Below are 24,096 nucleotides of genomic sequence, written 5' to 3'. Positions count from 1 at the left end.
ACTAGGTGCCACTAAATTCTACACAGTAGAAGTCAACACATTCAATCAAGTTGCAGGACAGACCCATAAGGAACTATGTTAAGTTACTGAGAAAATGATACTTGATGATAGATTTTGTTCGCACACAAAAAAAAAAGCAGTGGGGAACAAAAAACAAATATGTACTACAAATAATGTAGTATGCAAAACATGCAGGTTGATAATTACAGAAAAATAGGCAACAACTTCCAACTTGTTTCAACATTTGAAGTTGCACAAAGACCAGTAGGTTGAGGCTTCATAGTTTTTTTTTAAGATAATTTATTTGAGGCTTTTGCCTTTATTATAGAACAGCTGTAAAGTGACAGGAAAGGTGGGAGATAGAGCAAAGGGCTGCAGGTTGAGAACAAACCCCAGGCTGCCGCTAAGGACTCAGCCTCCCTGGTGAGCTAAATGCCACACCTCTATGCTTCATAGTTAGCAACCTAGTACTTAGCTAATGTTATCTAAACAGCAAAGTAACTTTTAACAAACTTATTTTAACAAATAAATGCAAATTTAAAAAGAATCTGCATTTTTGTACATTTATATTGGCACTACTTTTATTTAAGAACTCAGTATGACTTGTTTAGGACTCAAAACTCAAAAGTTTAGGACTTACTTGTGATGGTCAAAACAATGCTGTGATCCCACCTCTGGGAAATACTCAAGTCAAGTAAAAGTACATCTAAACTGTACTGAAGTATTTGAGTAAATGTACTTGTTTACTTCCCACCACTGACTGTAATATAAACCCCAGAGGAAGGCAAAGCAGGCATTTAGGTGCACGACCACGTAAGAAAAAAAGAATCGATTTTTATTTATTCTTTTGCAAGGCATTCACGTTTACCCAGAATAGGTGAAATCAAGAACACTACATCGTCAATATTAACCAGATACTATAATGGGCGTCTATACCATGTGTGCATATTTACACACACATACAGTAAGGGACCACACACATACAAGGCTCTGCAGGATGTCGGCTCTGTTTCTCATATCCATGTAAAGCTACCATCAATTACATTTTAAGAGCTTTGGTGAAAATCAGGAAAAAAATAAAACTTGGAAGTCCTTTTTTATTGTTTCACCCAAACTCAGCATGAAAAGTGCTTTATTAAGGTTTAGAATACTTTGAATATTTGATCTTACAGTATCTTAGTTCGTAAACAACTGCCCAAAATCAGCCAGCGGGGTTGTTGCAGAGCCTGTTCTCCATCAGTTCAAGCTCATGACACAAAGCTTACAAATCACACATCTGTATTACAAAATAACTCAGAAATCAACAGGAAATAAATGGATAAAAGACTCCACTAGCAAAATTTATATGGTATAGTTCATATTTTGGAAGAAGTCAATTTGGTAGAGTACGTCATAGCATTCAAACCACTTGCTGCAAAGGTAAAATCTGCCCTTACAGATAAAAAGTCAATAAATAGATTCAAGAAACAAAACAGGATCAGATTAATTCGTATTAATAGGGGTTAAATACCTGCCTTGAACATAAATAAAACCCTGACCATCACATGTACTTAAAGCCGGTATCACTAAAACTACTGCTGCACTCAACTATGAACAGCGGTGTACAGGCTTCGTACCAAAGTATTAATAAATCCATTCACAAAATCATCTCCTTGAACAGTCTGTGTGCACGAGTCAGTCTAAATTTAACATTTAATGGTCAAATAAATACCCTAGATGTGACACCAAGTGTATGCAAGACAACATCCCATGTTAATACAATAACTTCAGGAAAAAAAAAAAGATGCAATTATTAGTGCACAAATATCCTGAATGCTGGAATACATTCTCAGATTGTGTTTGATGGGCAAAAGCGGCAAAATAAATTATTTTGCTTAACAGTGTGAAGGCAGTGAGCAATGTGAAATATAAGACCTGGACGTAAACAGTTAAGTTCTATGATGCGGTAAGAAGTCAGTACATGTTAGAAAACATAAATCGAGCGTGAGCAAAACTATCCGAACAATCCAAGGTGCAACGACAACAACCAATCAAACTTAAGGCCAAAATTCCCACGGCTTCTTAAATAATTAATATTCTTCTAGGAGGTTAAGGAGTAACTGAATCAGAACAACTAAAACAATGTTATTCACTTTCATGTTGATAAAAAAAAAACAGGGACAAACTTTAAACTCTTGAGATGTAGACTTGAGTCAGCCAGGTTTGTTAGTAATTAGCAAGTCTTCAAGTTAATCAGAACAAATAAAATCAATAAAAACAAAAAAACAAAAAAACAATTGAGATCTAAAATCATTTCACAATTCTACACAAGAGCTACCTTACATCATCGGTAAAGGTAAATTATATCATTGGTGAAGTGAGATGACTGATGAAGCAGGTCATAGTGAGATAATAACATGCTAACATTGGAAACTTCCCAAAAACACTCCGTCATGGCACAGCAGGTAGCTTGCACTTTGGAACAGTAAAAACAGTTGGACATTGCACAATACGTAATCGCCTTTTTGACACATCTTAAATAGGTTTACTTGTGAGTTCCTTTCAGAGGAGCAAAAATCACTAAAGAAAAAAAAAAAAAAAAAAAAAAAAGATTATCTGATGTAGAAATAAATAGAAAGCAAAAATACAGCGAGAAGACACTGGTTGCTCGATGCTGCACGCAGGTTATACCTAATCTTTTGGAGAGACAAACTCAAAGAATGCACAATGATACACCCACAATGCACAACATTGAAAACTGATCAGTCCTCTTAAGTCCAGTAATTCAGTACAGATGGGTGCTATTGTTACGCACTGTATCTTGCAATCTCGAATTCCTTGCTTTCTGACATCATGAAGTATGTCATGGAGTTATTGTTCATTGAGTTGAAGAGCCAATATGGATATAGAGCTGAATTCATAGCGACAGATCTTAAGAAGTCTATGGTCGACCGGTGTTGACCTCTCACCTCCACACGCTCCACCACTCATGGAGACCCCGCTCCTTTTGTCTTTAGGCAAGAGACTGGAATGCAGAAAGGGGGAGAGCACACTAAAAGGAAAGGAAGGAAGGAGATGGGGTACGCTGAATGTGTGTGTGCGTGTATGTGTGCAAGAGTGTAAAAATAAAGGCAGTATGAGAGGAACAGATGAATATCCAGACATTTATGAAGACAAAAGAAAAAATGCAGAGGATTATCTGCTAAACAGAAGGCAGGTGGAGAAAAAGGCCAAAAAGAAAAAGTACAAAATGGTGATAAAGTAAGACAATAAAAAAGAAGAAAGAAAAAAAAAAAAACAGGCTTCCATAGCCAGAGAACAAAGCGAGGATGAAGGCGGACAGAGCCATCCAAAAGGCATGCATGAAGAACAACACACATCCATACTGTTCGGCTTGCCGTCCGTCACTCCGCTCACGGCGTGCAGAGCAGCGCTGCTGCTGGTGCTGCTGCTGCAGACACAGTGAGGGTCGGGACTGACTGTGCTGTATGGCCAGGCCAGAGGCGGACTGGACCAGGCGTCAACTAGACAAGAAGAGATTTCATGACAAGAGACCGGTGTCATGTTGTTTCCTGGCCAGGTAATGGGACAACCTGGGGGAGAGCGGGGGGGAGGTCTGGGGGAGGAATGGGTCTCAGATGGGAAATAGGAGGAAAAAGAGGCGGGAGTGTGATATATGTTCAGTGCCTCAATGGCCCGTTGCTCTGGGTTACGGAGTCAGAGACGCTTAGGTAGGCAGAGCGCATCAGGTTGAAGGATTTGTCGGAGAGGGATGAAACATCGTCTGACGTCATCCCCTTTGTCTCGATCTTTGGAAGGATCTTCAATCTGATGGTCCCTGAGGAGGCACAAAACTTCACTGTCAGAAGTCTCACAGAACATCAAGTAGCTGTTTTTTGCATACAGATACAAAGGACTGCCTGTGACTGAAAAAAAAAGAGAAAAATCAACGACAATCAAGCTGAGTTACCCGAGTTGAACTGCTTTTCTTTCCGTAGGTAGAAGTTGCTGTAGGAGGAGAAAACGACAGGTATGATGGGTACCTGAAAAACAAGAGAGGCAAGAAGATCAAACAGACTCTCCCAAAATATTATCATCACCTCTTCAGTCCTGTTTACGCCTGCTATTAACATGTGTCTTCAGGTGATCCGATCACAGCTTTATGTCTGTCTGTTCACACCTGGCATTAGAATGCATCTCCACATGCCTCTCAAGTAGTGACCAGTTGTCATCGCATCTTACCTCCCTGCTCTATATGCAAATAAATACGTAGCCTACAGCATTCTGTTAACATTATAGAACACTACTGCTGTAGAAGTGTGAGCCCCGCACTGGGGACAGTTGTTGAGAGTCCACCCGCACACACACAGTGACAGGGCTAAATATTAGCATCAGACGGCTAATGTTACCTAATGGTTATGAATGGATTTAATGACAGAGTCGAGCCATTTCGCTGTTGGTGCAAGTCTGTTGAGTCTGTTCAATAGCTGCTGCTGTGTTAGCTCATGCTAACAAGGCAGACGTTGAACTGTCCGTTTGCCGGGAGGAGAGCAGCGCCAGAGCTGGTCCTTAAGCGCTGCATCTAACCTGTGTAATGGCAGCAACAAAAAGTTACTATCCGGAAGAGATTTAGTAGGCGAGAACCAAGGAGCAACCTCTGGGGCTAAGAAATTAAGCTAACTTGGAGGTATCAAAAACTGCAGTTGCTCTAATGGCCACCTGAGGCTGCCTCCAAAACAGACTCAATCCCTACAGACCCCCATAATAAAATGACCAACTTTGCAGCAGAAATAAACATGTGTACAGCCTGGTACACAAAACCCCCAACAGTTTTGGGCTCTATAGCTAATTTCAACATTCCTGACAACTGTACAGGGGATGAATTTTCCTATAACTCACCTGTTCACATTTTATTAATTTGCGCATAATTAAAGGTGTGGCCTAGGCTAGGCATCATCTCAGCTAGTCATGGTGAGTGACGTCTTGGCCATGATTGAGTTGTTGGTTCTTTTTGAAGAGTTTCTCATGCAAATATTGGATAAAATAATTTGGCTAGACCGTCCAAGAAGTCTATCCTCTATTTTTTCAATTGAGTTTGCTTGTTAACTAGCTAGGCTAACAATGTTAACAGGAGCATATGCTATGCCAGTTACTAAACTGGCATGAACTGAAGAATTTAGGGTGATAATACACCACTACAGGAGCAACAGATGTCTCTGTGAGGTTGGAAATAAAAGTCCACCACATGAGTAAGCTAACGTTATGCAATGGTAACATTAAACTAGCCATACTAACACTTATGTAATGTTAATGCTAGAGTTGGCTTACGCTATGTCTGGGGTGGTTGCGGTGGTGCCATTCATGACTTTCAGTGTCACCAGCAGTGAAGACAGAAAGACAGGGGAGCTGTTTCAGTGTCAGGAGGGTAGGTCGGCTGTTTTCCTGTAGGTAGCATTGTAGGGAATAACATACATGTGGTACAGTGGTACAGCTGTTGGCTGCAGTCGTCTAAATCACTTCACTGGTGCACTCCCTTTTTTCCCATTTTTGGATTAGCCAGGATTTAGGCAAAGTCAGGCACCAGCAAGATGGCGGTGCTGGAAGCCTCCCTCTGAGCTACAAAGAGGCTCTTTAGAAACCTATGGCTGACGTCAAGGACACTACATCCATTTTTTTTTGAAGAGTCTATGGCCAGGACATCAGCTGAGTAGGCGGTCCTTCAGTGTGGCACAGAACAAGAGTGTACACTGTTGAAAAAATGTGGCCATATGCAGCCCAGACCACCTCCAAATGTGGTCTGAGCCATCGAATCTCAAGACGCGTTGGGGATACATAGGTTGCATTCACATCCAATTTAGAGCTGTCTACCAGTTACCTGATCACCCAATACAGATGTTAACACCAGGTGTAAACAAGACCTTAATATTCATGTTACGCACACAAATCTTAAGTAATCAAACTCCTAAACTTTCCTTTTGACCATTTTCTTCCACCTATGGAAAAACCAAGGGATGAGAAACTAACAGACAGAAATACTTGACTGAACTGACATCACATTCCCCCTCTCTCTCTCTCTCAAACAGACACACACACACACACACGCACACGCACACACACAATCAGCACGACACTAGCAATCTCCATCTCCTCCACTAATAGAGGCCGAGTTGCTCTCTCGAGGCCCCGAGTGGCCCCTTCAACAGGACTGGCTGAGCCAAACGTGGCTCCCCCTGGGGGCTGTCCTGCTTCCACTCAATCTGGCCGGCCGGGTACAAATGGAAAAGGCTGCACTATAACTCAGCAGAAGCAAACACAGAGAGATAGAAATAGTCTATATTCGCACAGGAATAGTCTCAAGTGTGAAGCAAAGCCAACAGGGAAAACCAAAACGCACAGTGTTCGCCAGATCTCAAATAAAGTTATTTCACTGCCTTACGCCAACACACACACACAATTCCAAATGGAGTAACAAATACTATTTGTGAAACGTATGAGCAATATGAGCAGGCTTCAAGCTTCAGAGCCAATAGAGCCCCTATAGAAAACTATTTTTCTTGCCTCTCAGCCTCAGTGCATTTCTGAATCAATCCGATATCAATCTTTAGCAGCAAGTAACAAAAAAATGGCCTCACACATACAAACACACCACAACTTTTTTTTGCCTGGGGGAGAACCAAGTTGCGGTTTCTGGCCAGATCTCATTCAACTATGTCTTTTTTTTTTTTTTTTTTTTTTTTTTGTAATTCATTCCACCTGTCGGACCCTGAGTGTGTGTGCTACGAAACATCAACTCGAGAACAGAGACCTCCCACCTGCATGCATGAAGAGATAGAGCACATAAACACACACAGCTGATACGCCAATTACTCTGGAGTCAGTCTGTGTTTTTTGCCCTGCCTCTAATCATTTGGCGTGAGGAGCTGGGGGGTTGGGGGTTACAATGTGCATCGCCAGGGATAATTTCAGAATGGACCGAAAGAGAAAAATGACAATAAAAATGCTCAGACAGGACAAACTATTCGAACCATTTCAAAGCATGCCTTGCTCCATCTGTATATTGGATATGGTGAAATCATAATGTTGCCTTGTGCCGTGTAAGGTTACTGGCTCCCCCATGTGTCTAGACTCAGCACACTGCTGGCAACATTACCCCTCTCTCTCTTTAAGGAGTTGAAAGTTGGCAGAAGTCTCCTGGAAAACAGCCAGGGTTAAGTGAATGAACAGGATGAGGGTGTGCATTACAGTGCATGAAATGTTGACTTAATTCATATGTATATAGGATATGGATAGAATAACTCACACCTGGTCTACTTAATACACAGACACCCCGAAAGAAATTTTGAGAAGATCAGAGAAAAAGTACTCACTTGTGCCTGCACTGCCAGGTGGAAAGCCCCTTTTTTGAAGGGCAGCAGGTCGCCTCTCTGGTTTCGCGTTCCCTCTGGGAACACCCACAGACGAATCTATGGTGGTCAAAGGGCAAGGGTGGAAAGAGAGAACAGCAATTTAATCATCCCGTGACACCTCTCATCTCTCAATGTGTCAGAAACCAGAACCTTGTGACAGATTAGGTGCAAAAAGAAAACCACAAATAACTAAAAATCAAATTAAAGGGGACCTATTATGCCTTTCCTTTCTGTCACATATATTATGTTATAATGTTGAATGTTTATGTTGAAGGTGGCCAGAGTTTCAAATAATAAGGTCATCATATGTAAAAGTAATGCCTGTGAGTGAAAATCTCAGGCTTCAGACCACTCTAAATGCTCTGTTAACAGTTTTTCTTCTCTGGCTACAGTATGACATCAAATCGTGAGGGATTTCTTAATAAAGACATCTACCTCAGGCACTGCTACGTGTAGCTACATGCTAATGTCAGGGAAATATGTAATCTTTGTTGCTGATGTTGTTCATTTCTCCCTGATTTAGGATCATATTCCTGCTAAACATGTACAGTTGTGTTCAGAAGCTTTTAGTGATTTTCACAGCACAAAGTGTCGCTATACTTGGCTGCAATGACGCTGCAGAGACACTGAGACATGAAAGACCCAGAAAGCTGACCAATCAGCAGCAGGAAGGGCTTTTTCCAGTGGGGTTTTTAAAGAGACAGGCATTAAAACGAAGTGTCTCAGACAGAGGGTGAATACAGATGTTCCAGAACAGACAGCATGAAGAAAGTTAAGTGTTTTCTGATCATTAAAACATGAAAACATTAAAAATCGATACAGTATAGTATCACGAAAATTTGTGTGGCGATATTGTATCAATATACGGATGCAGGAAGTATCGATCTTTTATTACATACATTATTAATTTTTGCAAATACACATTTTAATACAACTTTTGGTACTAGAATAATATAATTAAATGCTTTTTCAGTCCACTAGTTGGTGCTGATATTTTTTTTGGTGGGGTCAGCAGGGGTGTCAGTCAGCAGCATTTGGCAGGAAGTTCATCAAAACAAAGATGGAGGCACTGGAGAAAGAAATCAGAAACGCACCATTTAACTCATGCAATTTGCAAGCAGTGTCCTATGAGAATACTCCGGGAATACTGTGAACATAAGGGCTCATCTCACACTCCACCATCCAGAGATAGCGTTAGCCACTGACAACCAAGCTAATGCTAAACCCGCTCATCACTGGACACACTTAACTTGACAAAACTAACAACCAACTCTAAGAGAGCTAAGAAACAACATACAGCGTTGTTGAAAACGAAGGCTTTCGTTACATGCTAAAAACACTCTGTCAATATGTGACTCCATCGCTGTGTTTTTTCACCGACACAGCTGTAACCAGGAATCTTTGAGTACAGCAGGAAGGGTGGCATTAACTTGTGACACTTGGACTTTAAGGTCAGTGGATTCATATGCAGTAATGGCACATTATCTCAGAGAGCTGGCGACTGCTGTGTCATGTTCTCCAAACTAAAGCAGTCCAAGAAAGTCACACCGGAGCAAACATTGCAGACATCCTGCAACATGCAGCACAAGAATGGGGGACTGTGGTCGTAACAGACACCGCCTCTAACATGAGTGCTGCCATTCAGTTAGCAGGATACCTGCATGTGAAGTGTTTCACTTAAACGCTTTCTCTGGCCTTGTAGAGGGTGTTAAATCTGCCAACAGTTCAGTCTGTCAGGTGTATGCAGCATTTCTGACAGGTTTTATGACGTAGTTGGTCAGTCTGTCTGCTTTGCATCACATTTGCTGCTATAAAAATGTTTAAAGTCAGATGAACAGACTGAAAACTTTATCTCATGGGGTAAAATTGACGTCTACAAAGTTTTCCTTTGGGGAAATAATTTGCTTATTACATATATTATTAAACGTAATAAATCGCAAAATATCGTATCATGAGTCCTCTGATGATTCCCACCCATAGTAAACATGTTCTTGTAGAATCCCAAACTACAAGTATGAACCTGAAAATGAGCATGATAGGTCCCCTTTAATGTGACATAAAAGCATGAAATATGAGTTGTTCAGGGGTGTAAACACTGCCAACAGCCACTTCACCTCAGATAAACTCAGCTCCATCTATCACCAGTGATGAAACAGCATCCTCTGTTGGCATTACCTGGTCGTCCAACATGGTTTTGGCAGCGTCAGCCATAACACTCTTGGCGTCACTCGTCTTCTTGCGGTTGATAAAGACGATGCCACCAAGCCAGCAAACGAGACCCACTGTGCCAGCGTAGACCAACTCTTTCTTGGCAATCATGGTGCAGCGGTCGGGTAAGATTTCCATCAGACCTGAGTGACAGAGGGTAAGAGGCTTACTCATCAATTTTAAAACATGGAAGACAGTCAGACCTACTGTACATACATGGCATTTTTATTTGACGATGTGTTAAAGGGCTGCACAGTTATTGCCAAAATACAATTATTTTGATCAATATTGAGGTTACAATCATTTTTCATGATTATTCATTGATTTTAGGGGTCAAAATAAGACTCCTCCTTATTCATCTCTTAGAAAACAAAATATAAATAAAAGCTTGCCAAAACCTTTTACCCAAAATTAAATCAACACAGCACTGATTTAACTTTCATGTTGTGGTTTATTCCTGCTCATTAACAAATCTTTGCATCAAAATAAGACTTCAAATGAGGTTCTTCATCTGACATCAGTGCATCTCCAAGAAGCAAAATAGAAATGAAACTGTAACCAAAATATGAGCTAACTAAAAATAAATATACGACCACAGAATGCAACCAAATGGAAACAGTGTTTACTGGACACATATCTTTGGCCAAACGGAATGCGATTGCATTGGTTATTTCGGTTTGTCTTTTAGAGCTGTTTGGATACAGTGATCGCTGTACAGCATCACTGTTATGGATGTCTGAAGTGACACCAGTCAAGGATGGGGATCCAGTGAGGTAACATTAGTGGCACTCTTCTTGTTGCCTCCATGCAGTCATCGCACTGCAGATTTTGGTGTTCTTTCAGGTGGCTGACCAAGTTAGTTGTGTTGCTTTGCGGCACAGTCACAGTCTAAGGCACTCTTTTTTTTTTTTTGCCCTAAATTCAAAATATTTCTAAATAACAGATGATGATCCATTTTAAGGGACTATCTGTTTGCCTTTTGCTCCAGACATTTGATTTTCATTTTGCCCGTCTGCAGCTGCAACATTTAGTAAAATTTTTCGCATGCTGCTGTAGGGTGCATGTGCATGTGCAGCAGCCTCACAGCTCCCCAAAAGTGAAGGCTGGCTGTTAGTTTAGGAACCGCTTGATTTGATATGTAGAGTTTTCTAGGAGCAGAGCACACATTTTAAACATCAATATCACCATCACCATCATCTTCATTTAATTGTGTGAAGCCAAAATTGTGATCATGGTTAATATTTGATAAATTGTGCAGCCCTAATATGGCATAAATGAGAACTGCCATTTTCAAATACTTCATGACTCAAATGTGTTCTAATACATTAAGTTCATGCATATTATTTTAAATAAAGTCTGAAGCTCGTGTAGATGAGTGCAGCATGTGACCACAAGCATAAGAAATGAGACTGGATTAATAAAGAAGTTTAATTTTTTGGAGATTATTTTTATGTTTGAAGTTTTTCTTTTATCCAGCTAAAGAAGTATATCTTTATTATTATTCTAAACTTTGCTGAGACTACAAGAACAAATGACTAAATGCAACTTCCATGGGCTCAGTTGGGATGAGTTTTGGCCTCTCTATCTTATCTCTCTGTGGCTATGTCAAAACCCTGGATTTCATCAATTACAGTTAAGAGTCTGCTGGTGTAATACATGCGATGTTGGAAAAGACATCTCACTTTATTGATGGACATTATTTCCATGAATACATTATGAAATCAGACATGTTTGCTTAACCTTTGTGCAGACGCAGCTAGTGCAGAAGATATGAGCAATGTAAGATGTCTAGCACGCACAATACTAGAGAAAGAAAGTCACAGTGTGTGAATAACGGATGGCAAAAAGCAGAGCAAGTCAAAGTGTCTATACTGGAACGTGAAAAACAGAGCAAACAGAAGATAAATAACATCAGAGAAAAAGTGCCTGAAACCCAGCTGTGGAGGTGAGGGATGTTAGCTCCTTATGGTCCTATCACATCAGCTCGAGGATGAGCAGCTATTAATGGCTGGGTGTAGCAGTTGGCATGGCAACTTGGACGCCAAATCAGACTCATGCTGAGTTTTCTCGGCACTAATTAGATGCCTAGTTCTCCCCCTGCTGTCACCACCCTGGCCTCGAGCCTGCCCTAATCACTCACCCGCACTAAGAAGCACTCTCTCTCAGGCAGTGATGGAAAGAAACCATACCTCTGCTAGATAAGTGTCCTGATCACTTAGATTTAGGACCAAAAGCGTTGTGGCAATAATAGAAGACATGACCACATGTGTAAAATCACAAACACTTGAAACTGAATAAGGAGATTGGGTAGATGAAACACGCAGTGTGCTCTTAGTCTGCACCAATTTGATATCCAGTAAATTTAAACCAGCTTTTAATCACAGACTGGCTGCTGTTAGGCCAGTTAAGCTGGAATAATGATACATTTGTCCCAGTTTTAGGAGGACTATTGCCTAACCGACACTGCAGTCTGTTCAAGCAACCCTAACAAGGAAATGTGTTTCTTCCCAGAATAAGGAGGGGTTAAAAGTTTGGATGTGATACACGTGACAGGCCTTAACATTTGTTCCAATAATTTGTGGACCAGGTGTGAACAGTCTTCTCCGACTTTCTCGTATTAAGACTTGTAGGGTAGGCAAGGTAGCACCAATGGTGTCTTCAGTATTCCTTACTGTTGATTAGAGTCTGTTCTCGTCCAAACCAGACTGTGATCAACGGGCCAACGTAAACAGGATGCGGCAGTGCTGCATTCCAGTTGTGTCGCAGCTGTCAGAGACAATCCTGCTCCCTGTGGTCACAACTACTGTATTTTAAAACAGCCGAATTCACAACATGGTTGTTCTTGTTTACGGTGCAGATTATTTACAAAGCTCAAAGTCCACCAGAAATTATGTTTTTGGATCATCAGGACCGGTCAAACCAGCAAAAGGTGGAACAGTTTTGAGAGTGGGATTGTTGTTGATGAGAAGTGGAAGGAAAACTTTTGCACATCGAGAGCATCACTTCTGTTTTGTGAGTGCCTTCATCCTTACATTGAAGAGGAATTAACATTGATGAGATCTCCAATATGTAAGTGAGGTGCTTGGGGCCGTTTTGCACTCTAGTGTGGACAGACATATTTTGTAAAATGAAGGTCGTGAAGATAGAATTAATTTAAAACACAGATGGGGAAAATATCTGTATATGTGTAGACAGGGCCTTTAATTGTGGCTCATGAATACTACAGTATGTTGTCCATGTCCAACAGTTATTACCAAACTGCTGAGCAGCAGATGAAATGACTGTAGAAACATTTTGAAGCAACAAATGATCTATCTGCGACTACATCTCAATGATCTGCAAACATGTATTGTGCCTCCAAATACATACAAAAAGTCAGCCAACAAATACCCAACTCTAAACTATATTACTGATGCGGCTGCTAAAGAACAGACGCTTCACTTCTGCCATGTTTCTAGTAGACACAGAAATTGTGGCATCGCCAAAGCGTAGCCAGGACACAATACAGCCAGGTGCTGTGTTCATTAATTTGCAGAGAACAGACACAAGGTTGAACTTCCTCAGCTGGCACAGGAAGTAAATCCTGCTGGGCCTTTTTTAATGACAGACTCAGTGTTGGTAGATTCCAGAAACCTGAAGGTGGTAACTTTGACCTTACCCTGAAAAAGCCAATGTCAACCCAAAATTATTGTCACATGTATACTATGCTTTTCTGAATTAGCCGACTTCATGAGGACATAGTCTGAGTTGGAACAGGTCAGGGGTGTTAACTGGGCCCACCTTACAGAAAAATACATTCAGGTCATCAACCAGTTGTTAATTGTCTACAGTGTGAGGGGATGGTTTCCTGTGTCACTTTGTCAGTGAGCTCATCCAGGTCAGTAGTCAATGCACTCAAACCAGGCACGGTATTTCTACAGTTTGCAGCTGGAAAGATTCACCTGGCCAGGTTTTAATGTAGCACAGGGCAGCAGAGAGGGGAAATCCTTGTTAGTTCCATTGAGTGGCAGAAGCTTGTCCGTTTCATTGGCCAGGGAGTGGAGATTCGCCACATGTATGCTCCGGAGCGGATTCCGAAATCCCAGCGCCACGGTGCACTTCTTTTATCTGCGACTTCTGCATCTGCTGCAGAGGTCTGCTGTTCCTTCAGCTGGAATGTCCAGAAAACTCCCCATGTGTGTCAAATCTGGTGTCAAATTGCTCAAGGTGAGCTGCTGAATGTACAGCACTTCTTCACTGGTATGTCTGATCTTCTTATTTGGGTCGCAGGAAACATGAGACAAAACTAACAAAAACTAATGTTGATGAAAAAATGTTGCACAAGCATGTTGCATCATTGTTAGTGCAAACCACAAAAATATTTCAGTCAAATTAGATGAGACTGGCTGCATTTCCAAACCTCTCAGCATTGTTTTGCACTTTTAAACCATGATGACAACTATCTAATTATGCAGGGCAATGTTTACTATAATCAGTTCCACTGTTGGAAGCTATAAATATCTGGTTTGAAAGTGTTTAAATTTCACGGTTTCTGAAAGCTAAAGAGAGACAGAATATTGCATCTGTCATTTTTAGAGTGACATTAATGTCTTCATACATGAAGGTAGTGCAGCACCTACCCAAAACATCCAGGGAACTCTGATGGTTGGAGATGATGACATAGGGTCCCTCTGTCTGCAGATGCTCCCAACCGCTCACATCAAATCGAAGACCCAGGAAATACTTCACATGACGAACCAAAGCGCGAATAATCCTGAGGGGGAGAGAGACAGGTTAATTACAGTTCTAAATAAGTATAGGTTACTGTTCACGGTCATGTGAGTGCAGCAGGCTACATATTATTAACCAGAACCCTCCATGGAAAGGTTGGAGGTATCACTGGAATGTAAAAGGCCTGTTGTGATACAACAGTATTACAGCACATTGTAAGAATGCCAGCACAAATATTTAAAATTTGACCTAAATCAGACAATCAGGAATTACTAAAAAAAAAAATTTGCTAAATTAACTGCGTACAACACCCCTATTAGCTTTGTTTGTTTCTTGGTTGGTTGAATAATTGCCTGCAGAAAGAGCAACGCTCCAGTAAGCTTTGAGAAAGAATGTCCCATCTGCCTATCTGACACTGAAAAAAACAAAAAAAACAACACAAAATCAAAAGGTATGACCTCCCAATGTAATTTCATGCTACCAATCTGAGGCTTTATCAGATATAATCATTACTGTGATTTGTCTGGAACCACTCTCTTCCAAGTGGGGAGACATTCCACAGTAGCAGAGTGGCAAAGACGGCAGGATATGGGTTTTTTTGAGGGGATGAATGCACACTTTATGCCTCTTTAAATTACTTGTTCAAATACACTTTACAGTTTTAACACTTTTTTAAACACAATTTTCTAAATACCTGAAATTAAGAAATTATAACATAGAATAGATATTAGACATTAGGGCTGAAACTAACAGTCAGTTTTCATTATGAATTAATCTGCGGATTGATAAATTGTTTTGTCTAATGTTGAAAAATAATGAAAATACTGAGACATCTTCAAATTTCTTGCCTTATTCAACCACTAGTTCAAATCCCAAAGACAATAAAGGGACAGTTCACCCCAGAAGATTCATATTTTTCCTCTTCCTTGTTTTGATGTTGAGTTGCTGAGTGTTGGCGATATCGGCTGTAGAGATGTCTGTCTGATCTCCAAAATAATGAACTAAATGGCACTTGGCTTGTCGGGCTCAAAGCGCCACAAATAACTCAACAGCAATGTGTCTTTCCAGAAATCCTGCTCTGGTTACTCAAGATAATCCACAGACCTTGTTGACACAGCTTCACGTAGGAACTATTTTCTTTCTACCAAACTACACCTGATAACTGTATCTCCGCATGACAAAGAATGCATCTACTGTTAGCTCACCTAGCACCACTGAGCTAGCTAACATAACAGCACAGCTGAGAAGGATGCCATTAACTCTCACGCTGTCACGGGCACAAGCCTCTCATCAATAAGCAGACTGATAAATAGCACTTCAGAATAAAAACACGAATTTTTGATTTTGGGGTGAACTGTCCCTTTAAGTTTACTATCATAACTGACAAAGAAAAGCATTAAATCCTCAAATTCAAGATGATGGACTCAAGAGGGTGGACATTTTGTCTTAAAAAAAGGAAACATCTATATTGTTGCAGATTTATTAACTAATGGATTAACTGTTGCAGCTCTTCAAAGTTGTTATGGCATAGCGTGTCAAATATTCACCTTTCATCTACATTAAGTGATTTTGGCACAATGAGTGGCACTTTCAGATTACACACTGTCACTTGCTTTAATGTCAATATCCAATTACTAAATTAAGCTTCAAGAACTGTGTTCAGATTAAATATTCCTAAACTTGATCACTATAAAAACACATAATTCACGCAGTCATTTCCTGTTTTTACCCTCTCTGATCAGGGTTTATCTTTAGGAACTTGAAAATGCCATCTGTGTAGAGATAAAGGAGATAACAGTTATGAACTCTGTTGAAACATACTCAAGGTGGCCTCTGCCCCTGAAAAGTTTTAATGCTATTGTAAACAAACAGCTCCAAGGTGAGACCCGTGTCACAACCTGATCGCGCTTTTACTTTCATCATATCTGTGACATTTTCTCTTTGACCCCTGTAACACTTCCAAAAGTTGCCTTGTCCTCAATCAATACACTTTCTCACCTCAAAACACAGGGTATGGCTGCCAATTTATCTGAACTCTGGTGTTGATGTGTAAAGCTGAAAGGAGAACCTTGGCCTTTTATGTCTGGGCCAACTCCACACTTCAATCAGCTATTTAGTGCGCTTAGCCTTTATTTGATCATCATTCGATTGTGAATAACTTCTTTTCCCTCTTGGACAAAAAAGCAGCAGTTTGTGGGGTGAGTCAACTCAAGAACTGGCACAGCACGACAAGAAACATGACACACTTGAGCTAGCCTTGCCGTCCATGATAGCCTCAGTGGTGAGGGGGCAACAAACGTTTCACAATTCACAAACTCTGCAGATAGGCTGAACGCCATCAAAGTGGAAGTTACTGAGAACTGGAACAATATTCAAAAGCTGAGCGCAGATCATAAAGGCTTAACCACCCATTTGATAAAAACAGAGGGAAAGTTGCAGAAAGCTGTAAACTTCAAGCAGCCGTAGCAGAGATGAAGACAGATCCTGCTGACTACGAGCCACCATCAAGGATAATCGCTTCACGGTGGACTAAAGCACCCATACCATGAAATGACGCCTCTTATTCTCCTTAAGCAGCAGCTAATTACAGACTCTGTGACTGCCTTATAGGCACATTATGTGAGTGTACCTCGAAAGGCACAGTTCAGATGTGGGGTTTCTCTAAGAAACTGAAATGTAGTGATCCTGAATAAAATATGTCTTTACAGGGGGAGGTTGGACTCGTGGCAAGGGGACCTTTGTTGCATGTCATAACCATCTCTCTCCCCACGCTTACCGTCTTTCCCTCTACACGGACTGTCAAATAATAGCAAAAAACTCTTAAAACAATAAAAATATATTTATGAAGAATGAAAATATACCGTGAATAAATCTATAAGTGATCAAATAATACTACAAAAAAAGAACATTTATAGAAAAAAAAACCACAACCCACTATCATAGCAATACTATATAATTATACCATGCACATACAGTCACAGCTCACAGTCTAAGACTGCACCTGTTTTTTAGCGACAAGAATTTTCCTATGCAAAACTGTACCGCAAAATTTGGATAACAAACAAGCTATTTTCCTTGTGCACATCACCAAAACTGGCTTCTGTTACAACACCAACTTGAATGACCTTCCCTCTCAGGGAAAACAGCACAGTCACTCCCCACCTTCTGTCTCCTCTTCTTCAAAAAATACCCCATGTCCCTTCCTCATCAGTGAATCATATCCCCTCTCAAACTTCTCCCTCCTTTTGCTGTTCGAATATGCTCTCATTTTAAAAGTGCCTTCTATTAATCTCCTGGTAATTTGGTTTTTATGATAGAGCATCAGCTAAATACCTAGAAAGCTACATGCTTATAAATTGTAAATCAAGTATTAAAGCCACTATGTGAGAAATTTGAAAATCTCCAGCTTTAGCCCCCCAAACTAAAAGGGTTCCATGTTGACAGTGTGCAACAGTAATTTGTACAATAATCAAACATTTCCAGTCATCATTTCCAATATTCTCTCCCAAATGAAAGGATATTAAATGATCAATGCTTTTGCTGCGGTAATTCTTTCCCAATAACTACGGGATTGAAAACAGCCACTGAGTGGATTATAATCGCCCGTATTTCACCCTGATGCCAGAGCTGATCATAAAAGAGACCAAAGAGAGCATTTACAGGACATAAACACTCTTTTGGAAAGGCAACTGAAGTGCTGTGAGCTGTGAATGAGGGGGCAGGGATTTGCAGACCAACATCTTGGTCTTGTGTTATTACTGAAACAATACCCCATGAAGGTGAAGCCTTAGGGATTTAGAGATGCTCTAATTGACTACTAATGACTTGGTCGACATACCAATGGTACAGTTTATGTAATATTATTGAAAATAAAGTAAGCATAATTCAAACTGTAGTGTCACTCATCTGAGAGCTAATGGTGCTAACAATAAGGAGTATGTACGGGGATTGTCCATTATAACACAAGCAGTACATCAGGTAAAAGTTGATCCTTGAACTAAGTTTACAGATTTTAATGAAAGTTTACAAAAGACACTTTGAGATGGGTAAAACAAAACTGCATGTGCCTTTGTTTTCCCTTCAAATACAGTCAGTCGTTTGTGATTTTAGAGATGAAGTTGTGTTGACTGGAGTCCCAACAACTCCATGGAAGCAAATCTACTCTATCTCCCTCAGTGAGAAGATTTGGATCTGGCCTTCGCTCCGCCCACCACCACTGCTTGCATTAGGTTTCACTTTCGCTTCTTCCACGGCTGCTCGTGCGCTAGGTTGAAAGGGTGAAAAGAGCAGCGCAAATCAAGATGGCTTACGTTAGCATAAGAGGAAAAATCGGAGCCAGCCAACATGTTTGGGTCTCAGTCCGGCCCAGAGTCAGATGAGTGGGGCTTCTTTGCCGGTGTTAGAATAAAGTCATTTTTCCCGTCAATTTGTGGTTATCGGTTTGTGTTTATCGACTTTCTTATCAGTGATGTATCTAATCAAGTTTGCCCAGCATATGTTTGAATCTCAGATTTTAGGGAAGTGCGCAGACATCGTCCCCTTCGCTCTCTGGTGATAAACTGCAGAAATACAAATCGGCATAGCCAAGGTAGGGTTGTCAAAAGTATCGATACTCTGAAAAGTATCGATACTCAAACGCTGTATCCGGATACAATACTAATTTACAAAAGTATCGATACTAACAGTGCACGCCACCTCAGCGCCTGTCGGGTGCGCGCGACAGGTCCGACGGACACGCGCTGTGCAGGCAGCGTCTGGCAGGCACAGAGCCCTCGCTGCAACCCGGCTTGTTGTCGTCGCTGTGCATGCATGCACACATTTCTGTTGCTGTAATATGGCCAGCGCGGCTGCAGGAGGATCAGAGCAGCCAGTTTTGGTCAAAAATGATAAAGGAAAAAGCGCTCTTTGGAAATATTTAGTGAAGTGAACACAGCACGCTGCAGACGGCAGGTACAGCCCCTCCCCTCACTAGCAGCTGAGCAGCTGGTGTCGCCAGCATCAAACTAAAATATAACTTCTAACGTTAATGTGGGAGCTAAGCAGAAAACTTTATCAGTCATGCCCGTCTGTAACATTAATAGACAATGTTAGTTTAACAGGACAACACAATTATGTGTGTCTGAAAAGTTATGTTAACTGTAAAGTCACAGATTGAAGCTGAAAAAACGTTTGGTTTCTCCAGTAACCCCTGGTTCTCTGATCACATAGTGAGGTAGAAACAGGAGCATCCTGAGCCTAAACTACCAACTCTATTTGATCAGCAACGAAAATATGGTGCCAATTCTCCAGAAGCACAGAAAATAAACAGGGCTGTAGATAAATACATTTGTATGGACAGATCTTGTTTCTGGTTGTTATTTATTTTGGAGGGATTTTTTGTTGTTGTCATTGATGTTACTGTTCTGATCTTTATTTAAAAAATGACATGCCTCTTAATATTTTGCTGCTGTATCGAAAATGGTATCGAGTATTGAATATTTTCCTGGGTATCGATATCGAGTTTGAAATTTTAGTATCGTGACAACCCTAAGCCAAGGTCAGACATTGTAATGGACATAAAAATGAGAGAAAACACATTTTTGAGTGGGGGGCTTTAATATTATTCTACTAAGTCTTACCAAGCTTTAGTTTTTTCACTATTTGAAAGATGGGCTGGTAATGATGACCCATTATAGGATTTTTTCTGTACTTTCTATTTATGGTAATCAAATCAAAGTGATTTAACTACTACATCAAAGGTAAAGCTTATGATGTTATAATCTAAGACTCGAGGAAACTCTTGAATTCATTGCTTGCACTCACTACCCTGTGACTCTATCTAACGTGGTCATCCCTTACTTGATGCTACGCTTGCCTAGCACATAAAGTATATGTTTAATTGGTGAACTATAGTAAAATAACCTTTAAACCACTATACAGTCTTTAGGTTATCTTGTAACACAGCAGTACAGTGATAAGACATTCAGTCAAGTGCAAAAGCCACTGGTTATGCAATGACTCAGCCAGTGTTGCAGCAATTGTAAGATTGTTCAAGGGGAATGAAATTGCCTGGGTTGGAATCTTTTTATGGCCAATCCACTAAGCTTTTACTCTGGTTCATTTCATTCATCACTGTGAATAAGTTCCTGTTCCTACAGATCATAATGACATGTATGCAGATTTGTTACTAGAATAGACTGAATACAACCCGGCAGTGCATGGCTGAAAAGATTAGCCCTACCTGTTGTCCCTAAAAAAATATTGTACCAACAAAGATACCAGTGCCGTGGCCGCTTCAGGTGCTAAAGGTCAGACAGTTGTTCACGACAGGGACATGGTGACATGATCACAATGGCAGAGCAGAAGATAAGTTCATTCATAAAAGGCAGGGACAAGAACATTGGTAGTTTAACCTATGTAGACTTTAAAGGTCAGTCACTCAACAGGCTGAGTGACATTACTGCTTTGTCAAACACTGGTAGTCTCCCACTGATCTTAAAAGGCATTACACAGTATGGAACCTGAGCTCAAGCAATTGTGAGTGAGAAAACTAAGCCTCTGTCCCTTATCTGATGCCATAAGATCCTACCTAATTACTAATGTTGGAGCCATGGCCAAAAGTAGACGCTCATGTACTGTACGTGCCGGACTGGAGTTTAGCACCAGCCAATTGCTGGTAAAATATGCAAGTGGCTGCATGATTTGCTTTACTTACCTGCCAAAAAATGGTCATCTATTTAGTGGCTGGTGTGTTTTGAAATCCACCAGCTACAGTGGCAGGTAGGCAAAAAAGTTCATTTCCAACCCTGTGTATGTGACAGGTTACACTTTGTGTCTTTAAACGGTGTGCCAACACTTACAATAAAATGAAAACTAACAAGGAAGTGTTTCAGGAAATGCAAGCACAGTTTTATCAGAGTTCTATGGATGCTTTTCACTGACTGTACATGCAGAGGCCTGTTCTGGCCCACCATAGTTCACTGTGTTACATTCAAGTCCTCCAAGTCAGCTGTGAAGCAAGTAGTCAAACCCAGAGTCCGGGTCTTTGTGTACCCGTCTGACAGCAAATGTCTGTGACAGACTTCTCTGTCCTTGATGCATCACAGCGCTCTTTCTGACAGAGCTGGCTACTGTGTAAAATGTGCATCCAAAAAAACTCTATTCACTCCCTGAGCGAGGTCTGACCCCGATTCAGTCGCTTTGTCACAGTCAACAGGTCCAGATAACCTTTGAGCTGACAGAATGGCACACTGGTGCAACATGACACCACCGCCATGGCTAACACGACTGCGAAACAGTTATTCCTAGAGCAGCGAGGCAGTGAGGTCTGCTGTTGTAACTGACAGGGCTGCTGACAGTAGATCAAGGCCAAGTGAGGTTGCACTGAGGATGGGGCTCATAGTTATTCAGTAACCCAGCTTTAATCAGGAGGAAACTTGCCATCTGGCATCTGTCTCTTCAAGGTAATTACTCGAATGCAGTCACTTGTGTCCGGTAACCTATCCTCGGCATCTAGGTTTAACCACAACAAAAAAACTCCCCCTGCTACAAAGTGGACACTGACACTGAAGACATGCTACATTTCACTCCCAACCGGTATCAGTTAACCCGGTCGGTGTGTGTCGAGTATAAACTAACCAATTTCCACCAGTGGTAAGGTCAAGGGGTCACTCCTAACAGAGCCAATATCCTATGATAACCTACAGTATGTTACTGAACATAAGAGAATTGTCATTGTTGTTAGTGCAGCTGTGTTGGACTGCACTGAAATTGAAATTGTGTCAATATATTTGACAAGTGCAATCAATGCACTACCACCTGTACTACCACTAACTATAGCCTCAATAACTGAATTAACACCTCATTCACACACTTTCCAGAAAAGAGAGCACTAAAAGCTTAATGAAGATAGGATTAATTTCAGGGCTATGGTGCTGGATAGTATATGTAGAGTGCACAAGTGTACCTAAAATGAGCACACTGTCATCAGCTGCATTATCAATATAGTGGGAACCAACTTGGCTAGCGTAATTTACACTAAACCCCACAAACAAGCAGCTCTAATACCAGAACATACGTTAGCATAAACAACGACAGGATTGTGATGTGTAGACTAATGTGCTCACCCCGTCTAACTTAGCTAATGTCAGGCATTTGACTGGAGGGAAGATAAGTTAGCAGACATTCTTACAGAGATGTAATTACAGATATCTGAGGCTAGTATTGTTTCACTCACACTGAAACAAGCACTGACTTGTTTCGCTGAGCACTTAACACGTTAACGTTAGCATTTTTGTCGTCAGCTAACGGTCGTACATTTCCTCTACCAATGTGTCAAGGGGGCTAATGTTAGCATATGTGATTTAAAACGCATCAAGTATTTATATATTTTTTGTTTTCATTTTACATGTCAGACATATTGGTGGACTAGAAGCTCCCTGGCGTTACAGTGCCGTTATGTTAGCATAACCTTTCGCTACAATAACACTGTTGACGTTGCTAGCAGGCGAAATCTGAATGTTTAATGTAAACTACGAACGCTGCTAGCCAGCCAGCCAGCCAGCTAGCATGCTAACGCTGGCTAGCTGTCAGACGGCGCTGCGAGCGACATTTATTATGCAAACAAACTCACCTCATGTTTTCAACGTCTCTGCCTCCGCTTTTCAGTATACACATAGGAATTGCGAACAGAGCCAAAACCATCATGTAGGCGACGTAAAAGCACTTTTTGAAATAAAAAACAAACGTGCTGCTGGTCCACATCAGGAGCGGAATCAGCAGCAGTGGTAACGTTATCACCCATAGCACATCCATAGCGATCCACCACAGAAAAGTCACTGCCAGCTAAAACACACACGCGGGTTGGGGACGAGGAAGCCGCTAAAACACTGGCCAGGCTACGGTGCAAGAAGGAAGGGAAGCACCGCGACCCTGACAACCATTACACACTCTGGAGTAGTCCTTTGGGGCACCCTGGCGATGGCAATGCTTGTCTCTGGCTGCCCAAAATGTACATGTATCGTTGCTCATCTGTTGCTAAATGGCATCATGAGGTGGAGTCCAGTCGTCATCAGTTGTTTTTTTCCCATTTCCGGTTGCTGGACCACTATGTCTGATGCCTACGGTCTGATGTCACAAGCTACATACCAACAACTCTGTAAGTGCATGCTTATTTAGGTAGAACTTCTGGATGCTTCCACATAAACCTAAACGTGAATAAGTCTTTAACGATGTGCCCTTAAGCAATATTCATAAGTATTACCCTGACAATCACTACATGCAGAAATAAAAAAATACATAAACACATTTTGCTTTTTCTATGATGTACATTTATAAACAGTTTTACAATCTTGACATTGTTTTCACACCAAGAAAAATCATGGCAAGACCTATCACTGATCACATCTTCTAATACTTTACATTATCATAGAAAAATATGGTATTTGATTTCTTAAAAAAGACATATTTTTTAGAACAAATGTGATAATGATTTTTTTTCACAAATGTAAATTTAGCAATAAAAAATGCATAGTGTTTTTTTTTCTTGAAGGATATTGAACAATATGTGAAACCACTTTCTTATTTGATGAATCTAAAGGCTGTCAAAACACAGCCTTTAGGTTCAGTATCTGTATGTTTTATAATATTTTTGTCTTGTGTGATTTACCATATGGCTCATTTGTTATTGTTCTATACATATACTACCCCATAAATCTTCAGGGGTTTCTTTTTCAAAAGTATATGTCTGTTTTATAGCCTCTTTGAGATGAAAATAAAATAGCATTACTATCAAATTATTAGTCACAATTTATAG

At 40.8% G+C, this 24,096-nt stretch overlaps 1 protein-coding gene across 2 annotated transcripts; it reads right to left on the bottom strand.

The window, feature by feature from the left end:
• Positions 1 to 814: 814 nt before the first annotated feature.
• On the bottom strand, positions 815 to 23,358 carry agpat2 (1-acylglycerol-3-phosphate O-acyltransferase 2 (lysophosphatidic acid acyltransferase, beta)). Of its 2 annotated transcripts, XM_050053348.1 has the most exons (7): positions 22,915 to 23,358; positions 14,213 to 14,346; positions 9,561 to 9,736; positions 7,347 to 7,442; positions 5,308 to 5,421; positions 3,950 to 4,022; positions 815 to 3,817 (listed from the first exon to the last, which is right to left on the bottom strand). In XM_050053348.1, exons 1-7 carry the CDS (start codon positions 23,094 to 23,096, stop codon positions 3,660 to 3,662), a joined length of 933 nt encoding a protein of 310 aa, XP_049909305.1. In that variant the 5' UTR covers positions 23,097 to 23,358; the 3' UTR covers positions 815 to 3,659. The 2 variants fall into 2 exon arrangements, with proteins under 2 accessions (XP_049909305.1, XP_049909306.1); XM_050053349.1 differs by lacking the exon at positions 5,308 to 5,421 and having other exon boundaries at positions 22,915 to 23,354.
• Between the last annotated feature and the right edge of the window lie 738 nt (positions 23,359 to 24,096).

This window comes from Epinephelus moara, chromosome 9 (genome assembly GCF_006386435.1).
Source record: "Epinephelus moara isolate mb chromosome 9, YSFRI_EMoa_1.0, whole genome shotgun sequence".
In the NCBI taxonomy this organism is placed as follows: domain Eukaryota; kingdom Metazoa; phylum Chordata; class Actinopteri; order Perciformes; family Serranidae; genus Epinephelus; species Epinephelus moara.
Note: the sequence above shows the minus strand (reverse complement) of the source record. Positions and strands in the feature narration are given on the sequence as shown.